This window comes from Periplaneta americana, chromosome 12 (assembly GCF_040183065.1).
Source record: "Periplaneta americana isolate PAMFEO1 chromosome 12, P.americana_PAMFEO1_priV1, whole genome shotgun sequence".
NCBI classification, from domain to species: Eukaryota; Metazoa; Arthropoda; class Insecta; order Blattodea; family Blattidae; genus Periplaneta; species Periplaneta americana.
In genome coordinates this window covers 48,433,950-48,450,980 of record NC_091128.1, presented here as the reverse complement: position 1 = coordinate 48,450,980, position 17,031 = coordinate 48,433,950, and the positions used below count along the sequence as shown (strand labels likewise).

At 34.5% G+C, this 17,031-nt stretch overlaps 1 protein-coding gene across 1 annotated transcript in view; it reads left to right on the top strand.

Moving 5' to 3' along the window:
- LOC138709957 (uncharacterized PE-PGRS family protein PE_PGRS46-like) overlaps window positions 1-17,031 on the top strand; it is a 166,054-nt gene that overhangs the window by 94,212 nt on the left and 54,811 nt on the right. Inside the window, exons 24-30 of the mRNA XM_069840640.1 lie at window positions 2,524-2,616; window positions 4,828-4,917; window positions 5,014-5,103; window positions 5,212-5,301; window positions 7,691-7,780; window positions 7,926-8,012; window positions 16,680-16,754. Of these exons, the coding sequence (XP_069696741.1) occupies window positions 2,524-2,616; window positions 4,828-4,917; window positions 5,014-5,103; window positions 5,212-5,301; window positions 7,691-7,780; window positions 7,926-8,012; window positions 16,680-16,754 (615 nt within the window). The remainder of the gene's footprint in view (window positions 1-2,523; window positions 2,617-4,827; window positions 4,918-5,013; window positions 5,104-5,211; window positions 5,302-7,690; window positions 7,781-7,925; window positions 8,013-16,679; window positions 16,755-17,031) is intronic.

Here is a 17,031-nt window from a genome sequence, read left to right as displayed (position 1 = left end):
TACTGGATGGAATATTTAACATTACCACAATACAAGTATATTTACATTTAGACTTATTTCATATTTCTATCCACTTCTTTAACATCTTGCTACCACACTTGGAAACTGCTTTTTCACTACAGAAAAGGTAAATGAATCAGACTGAATGGACATCGAAAATGAAACATTCTTATATACACAAAGTGAGAGAAATTATAATTTATAGGCTAGTTAGGCTACGATTTACATAAAATTATAAGTCAAGATGACTAAGAGATACGTATTAGCGAAATGATAGCACAAGGTTTTATTTGATACTTTTGTAGGTAGTAGAGAGTAAGAAATAACAATCACAGTCTTTTTTTGTGAAGTAAAATATCAAATTCCTTTCAACTAGATTTCTATTGACAGTTAAGAGTGAAAAGTAATTGCGGAAGACTTTCTGATTGACTGCATTCAATGCTCAGTAAATATCTTCAAATATGCAGAGTGGAAGTGAAATAGTGCTGCAAATTGAAAGGGACGATAGAGTACACTTAAATTAATAAAATATCTATATTGCATTTCGTGATTAAATGCACTGTTAATTTAAAAATTAAGTTGGAAGTTTTAGCAGTCTGACAACATCGTCGCTAATACAATATCTTTCTTCTCGTAATACTGATGTAAGAGGTCAACGAACTAAGGTCTGTCTCCGGACGTGAACTACCTTAAGCCTCCGTCTCTGGCTACAACGTTGCAATCTTGTTACATCGTTCATTGGCTTCAAATTAGTGGTTTTTAAATTAAATTTACACGAAAACCGTCCACGCTAATGAAAGATGCCAAAGGGATAAATTATTCTTTATTAGATTTTCTATCAATATGGACGAAATTCACGGTCTTACTCGCAATAGTTACCGAAAAAGAGGTTGTTAAACATTTGAAAAAAAAAACATAGTCTTTTGTAACATACAACATGAGCTATTCGCTCTGGAAACTTGCAGGATTATTTCACTTCCAACCTGTGTGCTTATAACCCTGCTGAAACACCTTCATGTCTAATATTAAGCTTATTAACAACATTAATATACCAATTATCGATGCACAACATTTCCACTAGGATTACCACTTACATAATCTTGTACTTACGTAATCATTTTATTAGAATATTTTATTGACATACTTAATGTATAGTAAGAAATATAAAGATAGACTAAATTTAATTGGAAATTCTAAATTCACTATGACACTAAAGAATTTTAATGATTATTTCATAATTTGTTCTTTATTGTTAGCATAAATAAACTCAAGCTAAAAAAGAAGCAATGTCACATATATTAGAAATAGAAATATTGAGATAACGAATATATATATATATATATATATATATATATATATATATATATATATATATATGGGTCATTTGCAGAATTTGTATAACAAATGATGTCCATCAATTCATACCCTTCCCATTACTGCATTTATAACGATAGAGTTATAAATTCCTAATAGTGAGTAGTTTCAATACTAATGTGATAAACGAAACAAAAATTATTTCCTTCATGTAAAATATTTCACGAGAATAAGATAAAATTTTCATAGTGACAGCTAAAATTCCGTGTCCATACTAGCTAAGTTTTTAAAATGGAGCATGATCATGTCCAGATAAAGGTATGTTTAATAATGTAACTGAGAAAAAATTTAAAGAGACATTCAATATTATTAAAACTTCTTAATTTATGTCTGAGTTTATATTTCCTTAAACATGATTACATAATTACTCTAATTCAGGAAGTCAGTCAGGTCTGTTACACCATTCTGTTCCTATGGATACACAGTTGAAATAGAAATCCCACAAATGTCAGCACAAGCCAAGTTGACGCACAAAGACCCATTTTGATTGTACTGCTATGTTCACCCAGTTTGATTTGGCGAGTTTGTGTGTCAAACTCTTGCTTTATGTTTTAGTCAAAGCGTGCATTTTTACTCTGTCAGATCTGTTTGTGTTGTGTTTTCCACAAATACCAACATATAAAGTGAAGTTCAAGAGGGCATAATAGTACATGTGTCCAGTAGTTAACTTGCTATTTTGCAGATTTTTAAGCAAAAATAATTTAGGTTAGAACATGCTTGTTTGCTTTGTCATGTCTGTTACCTGGAAGATCTGTTACTCCATGTCATGTCTGTTACATCATTCAAAACAGTGCTGTAAAGCAAGGTGAGTGTACAGTGGCTGATTACTATGGCAGAGACATTGCACTATATTAATACATGCAGAATATGCACTAAACAGTACTTTAATTTTGACGTTCTCAATCGTCCATTTGTTATACAAATTTTGCAAATGACCTATATACAATTTCAAAATTCCGTAAAATAACACTCACTATTATTGCATAGTAAATTGAATTAGACAATTTCGTTCCATAAGGAACGTTAGGGAATTTATCTAGAAACTGGCAATTGCTTAGTTTATAGCTGTTATAAAAACTCGTTTGGTACTTCTTGTAATTTTGTTGTGCATCGACTGTTTTTGCGCTTTACTAACACTTTGGGCAATAGGGTGATGATGATGACGAAGATGGTGAAGGTGGTGGATCAGATATAGGCGCTCTTTTGGGCAACCTGGGACCTCTAATTGGCAGCCTTAGTGGGGTAAGTTGTAATATATAACATTTTAAAAATCTTAATAAACTAATTTCGAAGTTCTGGATTATTATTAACAATAATACATTCGATACTGTAATTAATAATTTTATTACTTCAAAATCTAGCATTCAAAATACTCTCGCAGGTCTACATAACATTCCCGACTAGAATCTGAATCTATTATACGCTTTAGCATTTCTTGAAAGAGTTAATTACACATCATTATACGTAAATCTTATCCTTCATTAGTATTGAATCAATTGGACGGGTTACGCAATAATAGACCAACCGACAATTTGAAAAAAAAAAAAAAAGAAGAAGAAGAAGAAGAAAGAGCGAGAGAGATTTACACAAATCTGTTGATGGCAGGTTATTTTAACCCGAAAAAAAATCAAGAATGTGATATTTGAATTTTGCTGCTATTTATAAACAAATATTCGTTTATTGCATAAAATTCATGAATTTATTTTGCTTTGAAATATTAATTCAACTGCAGGTCTCTTGTCAAAAGTCGGTTAGCCTTTTTTAGTGTTATTAGTGCTATTTTTGTAATAGTATGAATGTTATAATACATCTTGCATAAGATGTTTTATAAAAAAAAAAACAGATTTATTTCAGTGGCCAATATCTCGAAACAGATTTTTTGGCGCTTGGTCTTTTATTGCGTAACTCCGTCCAATTATAAAAACCAATAAAAAAGTATTTCATTTGTGCAACTTTTAGTGGCATGTACGCGAATGCATCACATATTTTACTTCAAACTTAAAAATAAAGCAGAAATAGTAGTTATTTCAGAAATATTGAAAGTGCCATCAGGTTTTACACAGGTTTACTATTTAAATTTGTATCCACAAAGCAAAACATATAAAATCCTTGTTCTGTTTGTAAAATGGTTTATTACTGAACATATGACGTGTATGTTCAGCTTTCATAGATGAATATCGGAAATCGGGTGTCAGTTTAAAATTAAAAATAAAATGTCCTAATTATATTACCAAAATAGAGATGTTGCAAAAAAAACATAAAACTATATATTTAAAGTAATATAGAATTTTATTAATTTGATAAAATGAATATAAAAAGAATTTATAAGTTTCATATATGTACATGATTTTATATGATAACATAAAACATACTCCAAATTCTCTAAAGTATTAATAGATCTATTACGCATCTTTAATTTTATTATAAGTAGGGGGCGGATGTTGATGACTTAAAAATCTACTTGAAATGATCATTAAAATGCCCTTAAACTAATGGAAAAATGACATAAAATTAAAAGAAAATGACATTTAAATATTATTCACCGTACTCAATCACAACTTCTTAAAAATTAGTCATCTTGTTTCAATGACTGCCCTGCAAATCTCGGGGAGAGGAGGCAAATTCCTGGAATATGACTAAGATAAAGAAAAAGAACATGCAACAAAATGAAGGTTTTAAGGGAAAATTATAGATTTCAATGAGGGTTTACAATTTGTTTCAATCGGGGTGGTCCATGTCAGTGCCTTCAGTCTTCGTCTCCTTCCGCGTTTCACTTTTGTTATCAGTTCTTCCAGTTGAGGGAGTGTGAATGACAAAACACATTGTGGGCGCAGCGTGTATTCTTACAATCTGTGTGTTAAAAATATTGTCTACTACAGTAGACATCCCTTTCGAACCATGTTGAAGACACAACGTCCTGTCCAAGACATGGTGAAAGTTTCCCCCTTCCAAACATAAATTCTAAAGACACCCTCGTACCAACAAAAGAACAGTAGCAGTCAAAGTCCTCACTTAAACTAAGCTGTTGTCAAGAATTTTGTATTACTTCTGATGTATGAGGTGAAGCCTTCAGTGGAATGAGGGATGGACTTTAGAGTCTGTTCCAAACTATAAAACTCAAACTTCACTGTTACTCTCTTATTCAATAGGTAATTACTATTGACATATTTGGTTAGAAAATGATTAAACAGATCTTTCGGTATAGAAGAAAGTAAAATGCATTCCAAATGATCTAAAAGTTCTTCAAAGTATTAAAAATGACCAAAAATTAAGAAAAAAATATATAAAAAGGATTTCTATATTAATCGTCCTAATGTGAAAAATAAGAAGATGACTTTTCATCAACATCCACTCCCTAATTATAAGGAACCTATTAGTAAACCAATACGAGTGTATCACTTTCCTCTTGCCTTTGCCTGTATTTATATGGTAACAAACTAACAATGCATGCAGGGTGATGACGACGAAGATGGTGAAGGTGGAGGATCCGATATAGGGGCCCTCTTGGGTAATCTGGGACCTTTACTTGGCGGTCTTAGTGGCGTAAGTACCCTTTAAGTTAACAATGCAAATAATACATCTTCGGATAACCGCTTGTATTCTAACATGCTTCCTTCCTACTAATACTCTGACGTGCAGGGTGATGACGACGAAGACGGTGAAGGTGGTGGGTCAGATATCGGCGCGCTTCTGGCCAACATTGGACCCCTGCTAGGGGGTCTCAGTGGAGTGAGTACCAGATTTTATATATAATATTACTTACACTTATGATAGTAATTAATGAAACTAGTTAACTTAATGTCTAATCTGCTTACTTACTAACATGTGGGCATTTAGGGTGACGATGATGAAGATGGCGAAGGTGGAGGTTCAGATATTGGCGCCCTCTTGGGTAATCTTGGGCCTCTGATCGGCAGCTTGAGTGGGGTAAGTTGTTAGGATGTCCTGATTTACAATCAAATATTAACATATCGAAGTCTATTTCTAATATATTGAAGTTGCTTCCAAACCTCTATTATAGTGAGGATCAAATAAGAACAGTTCCTAACCAGCAAATATTGCCGTCTTGTCAGTGTTGCCAAGTATTACTAGATATCACACGATCCTACGTACTAAATGACTTATTTACTTACCACACTTTATGTTGGAAGGTTATTCTAAATAATTCAATAATTTGTAACCTATTTTCGTAGGCAAACTATACGAGAAAGGGATCAGGCAAAACGAAATTCATTGGTTTGACTAAACAATTGACTCACGAGACCTAACCTAAAAATGTATTTTGTTTGACCATATGAAATTATTAGTACTAACTCCGAAAATTTACCTGACTATAGTATTGAAATATAACCACAACACAACACATAAAATAACTATTATGTATTAATATTAATACTGATATTAATTTTATTAATTATTAGTATGTTCAAATTTCACTAGCTTCCAGTAACCGGCTCAGAAATCTAGTACAATTTTAATTTAATGGTACTCCAGTATCGAAAAAAATATAATCGATATTTGTCTCAGCTTCCAACATACCAGTTGCAAAATCACTACCATTTGTAGTATTTGTCAGTATCGAAATTCGAAACGAAGTTGGCAAAAGGAAATTCAACCTGCAATCTAGAAAATTACCACAATCCACTAGCTTATGTAGTAATGGGGGAAAAATGGTTAGGTTTCACCCTTTGGCTATGAAGTAAGCTTACCCCGACTATATTTGCTTTCCATTTCCTTAGGAGAAGACATAGAATACATTATACATAATTACGGTTGGTACATAAACTCTTTGTGTTTAATCATTATTTCCACACTTACAACGAGCCCCGTCCTTGATTCAAGCACTAGAATGCAGGACTTCCATCCAGGCGGGTTCGACCCCTGGCGAGGTAGTGATGAAATATACGACCCATAAAGCAGATGTTGCAGAGGGTTTCTTCTGGGTAATCCAGTTCCTCTCTATCGTTCCACCAACACTCTCCAATTTCTCCTTAGTTCGGTTATTATCTCATATAGTTAAAATAGGCTGGGTGAAGTGCTGTGGTTAGTATGGGTTTCGATTCTGATTTAGTAAAGAGTTTGTGCCTCCAGGACTTTGGGCTTATTAGGTACTTCTCTGAGGATGAGACCTGACTCTGTCAAGGCTGAGGCAGGATGGTCCATCTGTCAAAATCAGATTCACGAATGTCATCCAGGCCATCTGTCGTACTTGTACAATCATCTAATAAATAGAGAGCACAATTGACAAAAGTGACCCTAGGTTCAAGGATCAGTTCAAAATCCGGCTCACGAAAAGACAAACCAAAGGCACATGCAAGGCAAATATTGTTGAAATAAAATTAGTAGCAAGGGTGCTATTCATAGGCATTTCGCTAGCCCGCGCTACGAGCGTGCTAAATTAGCCCCGGCTATCGACTGGTTACTTGTACAGAATTCATATCATATCATATCGCTAACACTAGTTTATGAATACGAAAAACGTTAGTTCGCTGATCATCCACCGGAAGCCCGCGCTAAGAATGTCCATGAACATGGCCTTAAAACTAAATTAAACACAAATCATAGAATTCACTTTATGGAGTAAGAAAGAAACAAATAATATCTTACTGATATACTGATTGACTTATAAAATGGATTGAATTATTTAAATTTATTTTCAAGTAAATACATTTTATTTTTCGTTTCGCGCAATGGAAATATTATCCCCATATAAACATTTTCTGTGTATTTTCACTTTTAAAACGATTACAAACAAAACCTCAAAAAATGCTTATTAGGGAGAGGTTTGGAAACTGAAATTTTCATTCATTTATAGTGTTCTGCCTAAGTTCAGGTCTTTCACTGCAAACCCAGCATTCTCCAGTCTTTCCTGTTTACTGTCTTCCTTTTTGTCTCCGCATATGATCCATATATCTTAACGTCGTCTATCATCTGATATCTTCTTCTGCCCCGAACTCTTCTACCGTTCACCATTCCTTCCAGTGCATCCTTCAGAAGGCAGTTTCTTCTCAGCCAGTGACTTAGCCAATTCCTTTTCCTCTTTCTAATCAATTTCAACATCATTCTTTTTTCACCCACTATTTCCAACACAGCTTCGTTTCTTATTCTGTCTGCCCACTTCACACGTTCCATCCTTCTCCGTATCCACATTTCAAATGCTTCTAGTCGTTTCTCTTGTAGAACATTACAAGGAAGAACATAAATTTTTAACAGTCGCTTCTTAATGCCTTCGCATTAAATATAAGCAATGGTTTAGGTTAGGTTCTGTGTACATAAAATAACATTCTTCCTTGCTACTAACTACTTGGACATACAGGGTGATGACGATGAGGACGGCGAAGGTGGTGGCTCTGACATCGGTGCTTTGCTAGGTAGTTTGGGTCCACTGAGTGGCAGTCTCAGCGGGGTAAGTTTACACAATGTACAGAATATATAGTATAACATGTATGAACTTGACCTCTGTTATATAGTTGTGTTGTAACTTATTATGTTTGAGATGTGCATGCATTTGATAACTGCTTGTTTCATTACTAACAACTCTGCACGTTTAGGGTGATGACGAAGACGGTGAAGGTGGTGGATCCGACATCGGTGCTCTTTTGGGTAGCCTAGGACCCCTTATAGGAAGTCTCAGTGGGGTAAGTTCTTTCGTATTGAGAAGAAAATATAAAGATGAGGTTTAATATGTTGCCATTTGCAACTGGAACCATGCAATAGTGAGTGAAATTTTTTAAATTATGTTTTATTTAACGAAATATGGGAAATTCGTGTTATTATTCGGTTGAGAAGCTGTTATCATCCAGTCTGCTGTCAAAAAATCTGAAAGTTAGAATTTATAAAACAGTTATATTACCGGTTGTTATTTATGGTTGTGAAACTTGTACTCTCACTTTGAGACAGGAACAGAGATTAAGGGTGTTTGAGAATAAGGTGCTTAGGAAAATATTTGGGGCTAAGAGGGATGAAGTTACAGGAGAATGGAGAAAGTTACACAACGCAGAACTTCACGGATTGTATTCTTCCCCTGGCATAATTAGGAAAATTAATTCCAGACGTTTGAGATGGGCAGGGCATGTAGCACGTATGGGCGAATCCAGAAATGCATATAGAGTGTTAGTTGGGAGGCCGGAGGGAAAAAGATCTTAAGGGAGGCCGAGACGTAGATGATAGGATAATATTAAAATGAATTTGAGGGAGATGGGATTTGATGATAGAGAATGGATTAAGCTTGCACAGGATAGGGACCGATGGCGGGCTTATGTGAGGTCGGCAAGTAAGTAAGTAAGTTTTATTTAACGGCATTCGTAACTGCCGAGGTTACATCAACGTCGCCTGTGTGCAAGAAATTTTGTCCCGTAGGAGTTCTTTTATATGCCAGTAGATCTACTGATATGAGCCTGTCGCATTTAAGCACTTAAATGCCATCGACCTGGGTCGGGATCGAACCGGGCACAGAAGGCCAGCACTCTACCGATTGCGTCACCCAGGCCGACAAAAATGAGTGAAAACTTGTATAATTTTTAAACAGGATTAATTCAAAGATGGTCGGGAAGGCAAACTTTGATTTCATTGTTTCAAAAATTTTTAAACAACCCATTGTGAATATATTGTGTAACAATATTTGCAACTTTAAATAATTGAAGGATGTTCTATATTGCTGAAAATCAAGTAGGCAAATAAAATTAGTCTCTACGATAGAACTTATGAAGTGAGATGTGTAATATTATCCGTGTGACTAAATTGGAGATTAAACAACGGAGAAGTAAATGTTAAATGATTCATGGACTTCTCACTTACTTTATGGCACTTTTTCTAAGTTTAAAATTATAAGCATATAAGCATTTTATTGAGATTTAGACCCATTTATTCGTGTTAAGTTTAGACTTATTCAGTAACAGTGACATGCTTGTATTAAAATGCAATCTCCAATTCAAAGTTTGGTGTTGATCACACTCGTACGCACCGTTAGATTTACTGCATATCAAGTACCACGAAATTTCAACTAGTGACTTTACTTCTTTCGTTTCTAAAGTTACGTACAATCGAATAGAATACTTAATTCGTGTGTTTCATGTGCACGAGTTAAATTCACTGCTTTAAATTATAGCTATGTACGTTTATACGTAGTACTATTTTTTACATTAATTATTGCTATTATTGTTACTTTCATAAATAATTACAGTACCAATTACTTAATTATAAAATCGAAGAGGCTGGGAATATTATTGATTATGTGGTACACTTCACTATTTTAATTTTATAACGCTTTTATTCCAATGTTGATGAGTTAAGAATTCCATTCTTTATTTTTCTATATTAAATTGTGATTATATAATTCGAGGTAAATCGGCAGAGGACAAAGGAAACTGGAAATGTCTTACCGAACAGACGGGAAATATCTTCTTTGGTTTACAAGTACTTTGGAAACCTCTTGCAATTAATATATAATATTATTTGCCGAAAATATTAATTAAATTTAGGCGTGCAATACAGCGTGTTAAAAAAGTTTCCAATATTTCAGGAGGTTATAGTATGCATTAAAACAAAAAACTGTCTAACAAACATGAGTCCTACAACACATACTTTCTGAGATCTGAACACTTGTTCATAGGAGGTGCTCAATGTGATGTCCATTTATGGCAATACATTTCTCTGCCCTACAATACAGCAGACTACCAGATAATCATACCGCAGTTGACACCTTTGGCATGGAATAATGATACGTCGCAAGGAATACTGAAAAAAAAAAAAGTCTGGTTGCGGATATGAGCGGGGTTCAGCAGAGATGGTGTTGTGAATTTTCGTAATCAGCATGTGTGGAATGATGAAAATCCCCATGCAGTTGAAGAAACAAGGCATCAGCACCGATTCTCGATCAACTTATTGGTAGGCGTTCTTGGTGATAGATCAATAGGACCATACGTACTACCACAGAGATTAACTGGGGATCGTTATCAGGACTTCCTTATCAATTTATTGAAACAAATTTCAAAGAGTGCGTAATTCCTTATGCAGAAGGGCAGAGGAATGCATTGTCATGAATGGACGTCACATTGAGCACCTCCTATGAACAAGTGTTCAGATCTCAGAAAGTATGTGTTGTAGGACCCATGTATATTAGACATTATATTCTTGTTGTGATGCATACTAGCACTTCCTTAAATATTGGGTACTTTTTAACACCCTGTATATCGAAATTATGAAACATCAATTTATGTATTTGTTTATACTGTATTGATAATTTACTGTTATTCTGATGTCATTTGATTTCATAGCAACAAAAGCATCTCTGTTTATAATTTATAATTTATGAAAATGTAATTGAACTTACTTTATCTGTACATGTACTCTTTAAGAATAAGAGCAAGAAAATTGTTTATCATTGTCGGATAACTGCACCTTGCAGTCTATACTGCGTGTTCAGTTCAAAGTGTGTCGTGGCTCGCTGTATGCCGTCATGTGACTAGTCGATGAGCCTAGAGAATTCAATCTTCCTACATTTCCGCAGAGGCGTATTACCTATGCGCCAGAGAAGTTGCCTAGCAAGTACAGGGTTCATTCCGAAGAGTACTTAGCGATACGTACGGTAACGCCTGTGGTGGTAGGAATGTGAAGTGTTTAGAAACACGTAGACTACTGAGGTGAGTTTTTTTCTTAATGTCGGGAAATGGGGAGAGGGTTAAGACGATTACGTACAGTATTTGTTGACATTAACTTGGACGGTCAGCATTAACACGGAGCATTTCATTTGTGTTGTGGAATGTTGCCGTACGCACCGATGATAACAAATATCCTGCATACGACTTGGCAAAACACAGTTCGAAAGAGGTTATGGTAGCACACAGCCTGTAGAAGCCGCCATCTGTTGCTACGACTTCAAGTTATACCGTACACGTTCTCAAGCCCAGATTGAATGCCTTGATTAATAGGCAACTTCTCTGACATAAAAGCTGAAACTCGCTTGAAATCGCTGACTCACAACAGTGACGTCATGACACACTTTGAAATGAACACCCAGTAGAAGCGAATGAAATTTTGAAAACAAGTTTCTTGAAGAACCTCGGTTCGTTTTTTGTTGACATTACAGTAAGTTGAATTTTCGTAATTCTAGCTAGAATTCTCACTGCAATCTCATCTTTATCATTATGGCATAAAAATAAAGCTGTGAACTCTGTACTACAGGGGTGTGAGTTTGTGGAATGATCGTGTTTCTGTAAGCAGTCTTGCTTTGCAGTTGATCGCAGGTCTGTTGTGTGGAAGTGCCGAGACTAGTGCCACGCCACTCTGCAAGTGCTTGACGGCTTTCAACGGGACGTTCCGAGTCATACAAATACACATTTCTAGAGATTAGGCTATATGAATTGTATAACATAAAAAATGCACGTTAAGCACTCTTTATAAACACAAAAGACTGTCTAATGTTGCTATCTTCTTCGTTTTGCAAGTGAATCCTTTTGAGATACTGTTTTATAAACATCCAAACGCTTGAAGGAGCATGCAAAATTTTACCCATTAACTCCAAGGTAAAATAATATATAATGGGAGGTTAACAGTGTGTAAATAGAGCATACAAATGTTTCAAAGTTAAAAGTGCAAATAGAGATATATATTTTTTTTATTATAGGTATTTACAAGCAAAACTCAGCTCAGACTCCTCGCGCCGCGCATGCTATACCCCTCTTTCCCCCCTGCAGTAGGCGAGTTCTCTAATAAGCTGCTACTGGTATAGCTATAACGGCTGCGGTTGCGGACATGTGCACTCAAAGAGCAGCTGTAACAATAACCAATTAAGTGAATATAACATTACAAGATGTCAACATCGTCTCTTTCTAAGTTACAATCGGTCTCTATCTTCACTGGAACTGTCCTCATATTTAAATTTTAAATAATTAAATTAAATTAATATTTAAAATAAAACGCTATGTGACTCCCTGACTCTGTAGCAAAACACGTGTTTAGTTCAGCACAAGAAGATAATACGTGCACATGCGCATAGTGTCGGCGGTGTGTTTGGAGACTGAGAGAATGCTGGGAAAGGGAGCAGACGTCATCTGCGCGAGACAGTCACGCCCGCTGGTTTCTCCGCACTGAGTTTTGTTTGTTGGATGCTTATTATACCGATATGTTTTAATTTCCTAATTGGAACACTGGAATAGCTTTCTGCTTCTGGAAACAATTTAAAACCTATGACTTGAATATGAAGGTAGTTAGGAGGAAGACGTAAAAAAAGATGGTTGGAGACGACAAAGACACATTGACTGATCCATGTAATGAAGAAGAAGAAGGAGAAGAAGAAGAAGAAGAAGAAGAAGAAGAAGAAGAAGGAGAGGAGTGACAAAAGAAAGTCTGTGGATGTGTCACCTGAGGAATTTGGAATAATATTTACAATGCAGTTTACTTTATTTCTTTGTTCTAAAAGCACATTATGCATTATTTAATGATTCATGTGTTTATCTAGTTGCTTATGTAAGCTACTATAAATTGCTACTACTGGTACTACCAACGCTGTATTCACAGATATTTTTTCAGTATATAACATGGAATCAAACTGTTCACTCACAAAACGAAGTCGTGTAAATCAGTGTTCCCACCTGAAGTTAGAGTAGATTTTATCACTTGGATTAGAACGTAATATATTAACAGTTTATTATTACTAGTTACCTATTTTGTGACTTCTCACAATATATTAACAATTAAAAGATAATGAACAACAATAATTAAATTCACTTCTTTAAAATATCATGTACTTCAAGTACTGCGTCAGTGTACAACTCTGAAAGTTACGGGAGTAGTAATTATTTTACTTAAACTATAAACTATGTGCCCACAAATACATTCAAATTTTAAGAAATTCTCTGATTCTGAAATAAAATAAATCAAAACAGTCTCTTAATGACGCAATTTCTGATCAGCATAGCAGATTCTGGAATTCAACATTACGTACACATGGTGTGTGAATAAGCTTCAGGGCTTCTACCGCGTTGTCTTAGTGTTATTGGCTGACGTTTCGACCGCTGTGTTGTGGCCATCTTCAGAGCAGTTGTTGGATAAGGAAATAGTCTGCCAGCTATTATATATATAGTAATCTCGATGGGAGGAGTACTTGCTGTGATAGGTCGTAGGTTCTCCTTCTGGCATCTGATTGGTCCTACGTTGTCCAATCCGGTTGAGGTCTGTATGAAGGGGAGTATTCATATTAAATACTCCAAAAATATATATAGGGTTAATTTCAAAATATTAACCCTTAATTTGGTAAAATATCTTATAGGATACAACAAGTTAATAGGCTATATGCTATAATTTTAATAGAACAATAGAAAAACCATCGGTAGGAAAATTAAAATTTCACAATACTATAATATTGTATAACACATAAAATGTGGACATTGCGATAGTTGTTTTCTTTACAGTCCGACACGGTTTAATAAACTGGTGTGAGAAATGAAGTTTTGCCAATTTAAGCAAATACCTTACTATAATAATACCGGACAGCTGTATACTAGCAGCATTGGCGTGAGTGCGAAATATCGCGGACCTGACATCTAGCGAAGCGGGATGGAATTACGTCCACATATACAAATATTAACATAGCGGGATTGGGACTATTGTTTAAAACGTGAGTTACAAACGTGGAATAATATATGAAACACTTAAGGAACGGTGAATAATATTTAATGTAAAATTAATATCTTATATCAAAGCTGCATAGGCCCTATTATGAGAAATATTGTATACTTTATATTACTTTCCATAATTAATTGTTACATATTTTTTCTTTGCTTTAGTGAGACAAAATCAATTCTGACATTAAGAATGAATTTACAATAATGCTTTATATACACATTGCTGACAACTGCAAAGATAAAATGGTAGTAATCTGATGCTTGTAATAATTAGTAAAGGCATGTGGACAACAATAAAACTTAATTTGATAAAATCTTAAAATTTCCAATACATCTTAACTTATATTCATTTATTAGGTCTAAATAAAAAATCTAATTTGTATTTCTCTATCAACACAAAGACGAAGGAACTAGGCCTACTTACGAATGTTGTTGACTCACGTTTTATGAACTCTCGGAAATCGAAAGTACGATTTGGAGCAATTTGTAATGCTGTAATTTTGTAGCAATTATAAACAGCACATATACACCCTGACATTTTAACACAGCACTAATTAATAAAACTATTAACTAGCTCAGCAACAATATATATTACAGTTGATTACAGCTTGTTTCACGAGTATCACCACACCGGCCGCCTAGGATGCAGCACCAGCGTCGTTCGCACGTAAAATTGCTAGCTGTCCGGTATTATTTAAGGGTTAATCTTCCGTTATGCCAATAAAATACGCAAGATTTCCATTTTGACATTTGCTGCCTAAGCAGTATAATCAGAAACTCCTTTCCAAGTACAACAGTTACAGTAAGACACATGCAGGTGAGCCTATATGTTTTGTAAGATAAACAACTTTGTTTCTCTGGACGTTTCCGAGAGACAAGATAATAGAGGCGACTCGAGAAGCTGTCTACATCAACTTAATTAAGGAGTGCAAAGTAGTGAAAGTAGAATAGAGCAGCAGGTAATAATGATTGTATTATAAAACATGTCTTTCATTTAATAACCTACCTGAGGCCAGAATAAGTGTTATCTAAAAAGAATAAATTTCAATGCCCAAACATTATCAAGTATATATTGTGTTGATTTCTCTGTTTGAAGAAGTCAACAGATTATATTGTCAAAGACTGAAGGCACGTAGGCCTAGTATAATCGTCAATTAGCAAGCTTTGTGTGCTTTATGTCAATGTACTGGGTTCGTTCTTAGACATTCATATATAATTTTTTAACAGCCACAGTACAAATACAAATTATTCTTCGAAATGATATTAAATCTAGACGTTTAATCGGTAAGTTTCGTGTTTAGGATATATGTTCGATGCCGTAAAAGCTCAATGCTTCTCAGTTCTTGAATCTTATATAACCTATATCAAATGTGATTGATGAGCTGAGGCGTTGTCATTCTGGAAAAAAAAAAAAACTCGCTTTCAGTTGATGAAAAATGGATTTAACGATTATGCAAAACGTTGTATACACAACCCAGTTGTTAATAAGACGTTTGGAGTCATCGGACCAACTATTCGGAATAAATGTGAAATGATGTGTACTTGCAAAATTTCACAAACTCTTGTGCCCAAAGCGGTTTTGTCTATAAACTTTATTGGTTACTGTGCAGGACTATTCTTGTATTCTTCTGTATAGATTGAGTAATGATATATCCACTTTTTATTGTATTTAATAACTAACTTCTAAAATTGGTCACGTATAAAATTCTGGAATAGTTGACGTCAGATCCAAATTTCTCCTTCAATTTGTGAATTCGTTAATAATTCGTGAAGGTCGGGTCGAGATCTTCTATTCGTAAACAGAAGCTTTCACATTGATGGGAAGCAGCTGACTGAGAAACGCCAACTGTTGATAGTATTCGGACAGTGATTCTTTTTCCAGTGCACAGTTACGTCATCAACGTCAGATGTCCGCCTCGACAAAGATATGTCTGTGACACTGGTATCATTTTCATTTAAACCCTTGAGCCAAATGCATGTAATATTTGTATGAATCTTTCCTTCGCATTCAGTAATTTTATAAATATATTTATCAACTGCTTTTGTCCTCAGGGTTTTTTTTTCCAATAATGACGCAAAGACACAACGTTGTCTGCTTTTGTTCGTTCTGAATTTGATAATTAAAATTAAACACGCATTATTGGCTATGATACATTTGAGATTGTCGAGATGTTTCGTACTTGAATAACAAGACTCGTTTGGGACAAAGATCGATATATAGTTTGTAATGGTTTCGTTTTCTTTTGTTAGTACCTGAGGTATTTCTGAAGTCAATATTGATACTACTTTTCTGTAATGTTCTGTGTTAAAATTTATCTTATTACTACCAGTCCCTCATAAATTTTGTAAAATACAATAAATACAATACAATACAATAAATATATGTAATCTTTATTTATTTTTATAATATATTTAATGAATTATAGCCCTATAAATCATATACTATATATTATAGGGTTAAGAGTTGGTTTTAAAATAATATTAAGGACTTAAGAGTTGTTTCAAAAATAATAAAATAATACTAACATTTATGCATGTTTTTGTGGTAGTTAATAAAGTTGACTGTAATGGAAAATAAAGTAAACTTGTAACACCTAACTTTAAATTAATATGACATTCGTAATCTAACTTCATATCATTTAGAATAATGGCTAATATCTACTTACATATGGCGGTATTTAGGGTGGAGGAGATGGCGAAGGTGGTGGATCAGATATCCTGGGACTGATTGGTCCTCTCTCAGGAAGTCTGAGTGGGGTAAGTCTAATCATATTACTACTTAAATACTAAAATTTAAATTAACACTTAACATTTGAAAATGGTGGTGGTAAAATATACAAGGTGTTTCCGAGGTGGTGTTACAAACTTTCAGGGATGATGGCGAAGGGCATATGTATCAATTTGAGATAAGGAACCCTGGTCCGGAAATGACTGAGTCAAAAGTTATAAGCAAAATTAGTTGTGTGGAAATGGAATTGTAATTTGGCACCACGTGCCCTCCTTCCCTTAACTTTTGGAAAAGTCGTGGAAAAAT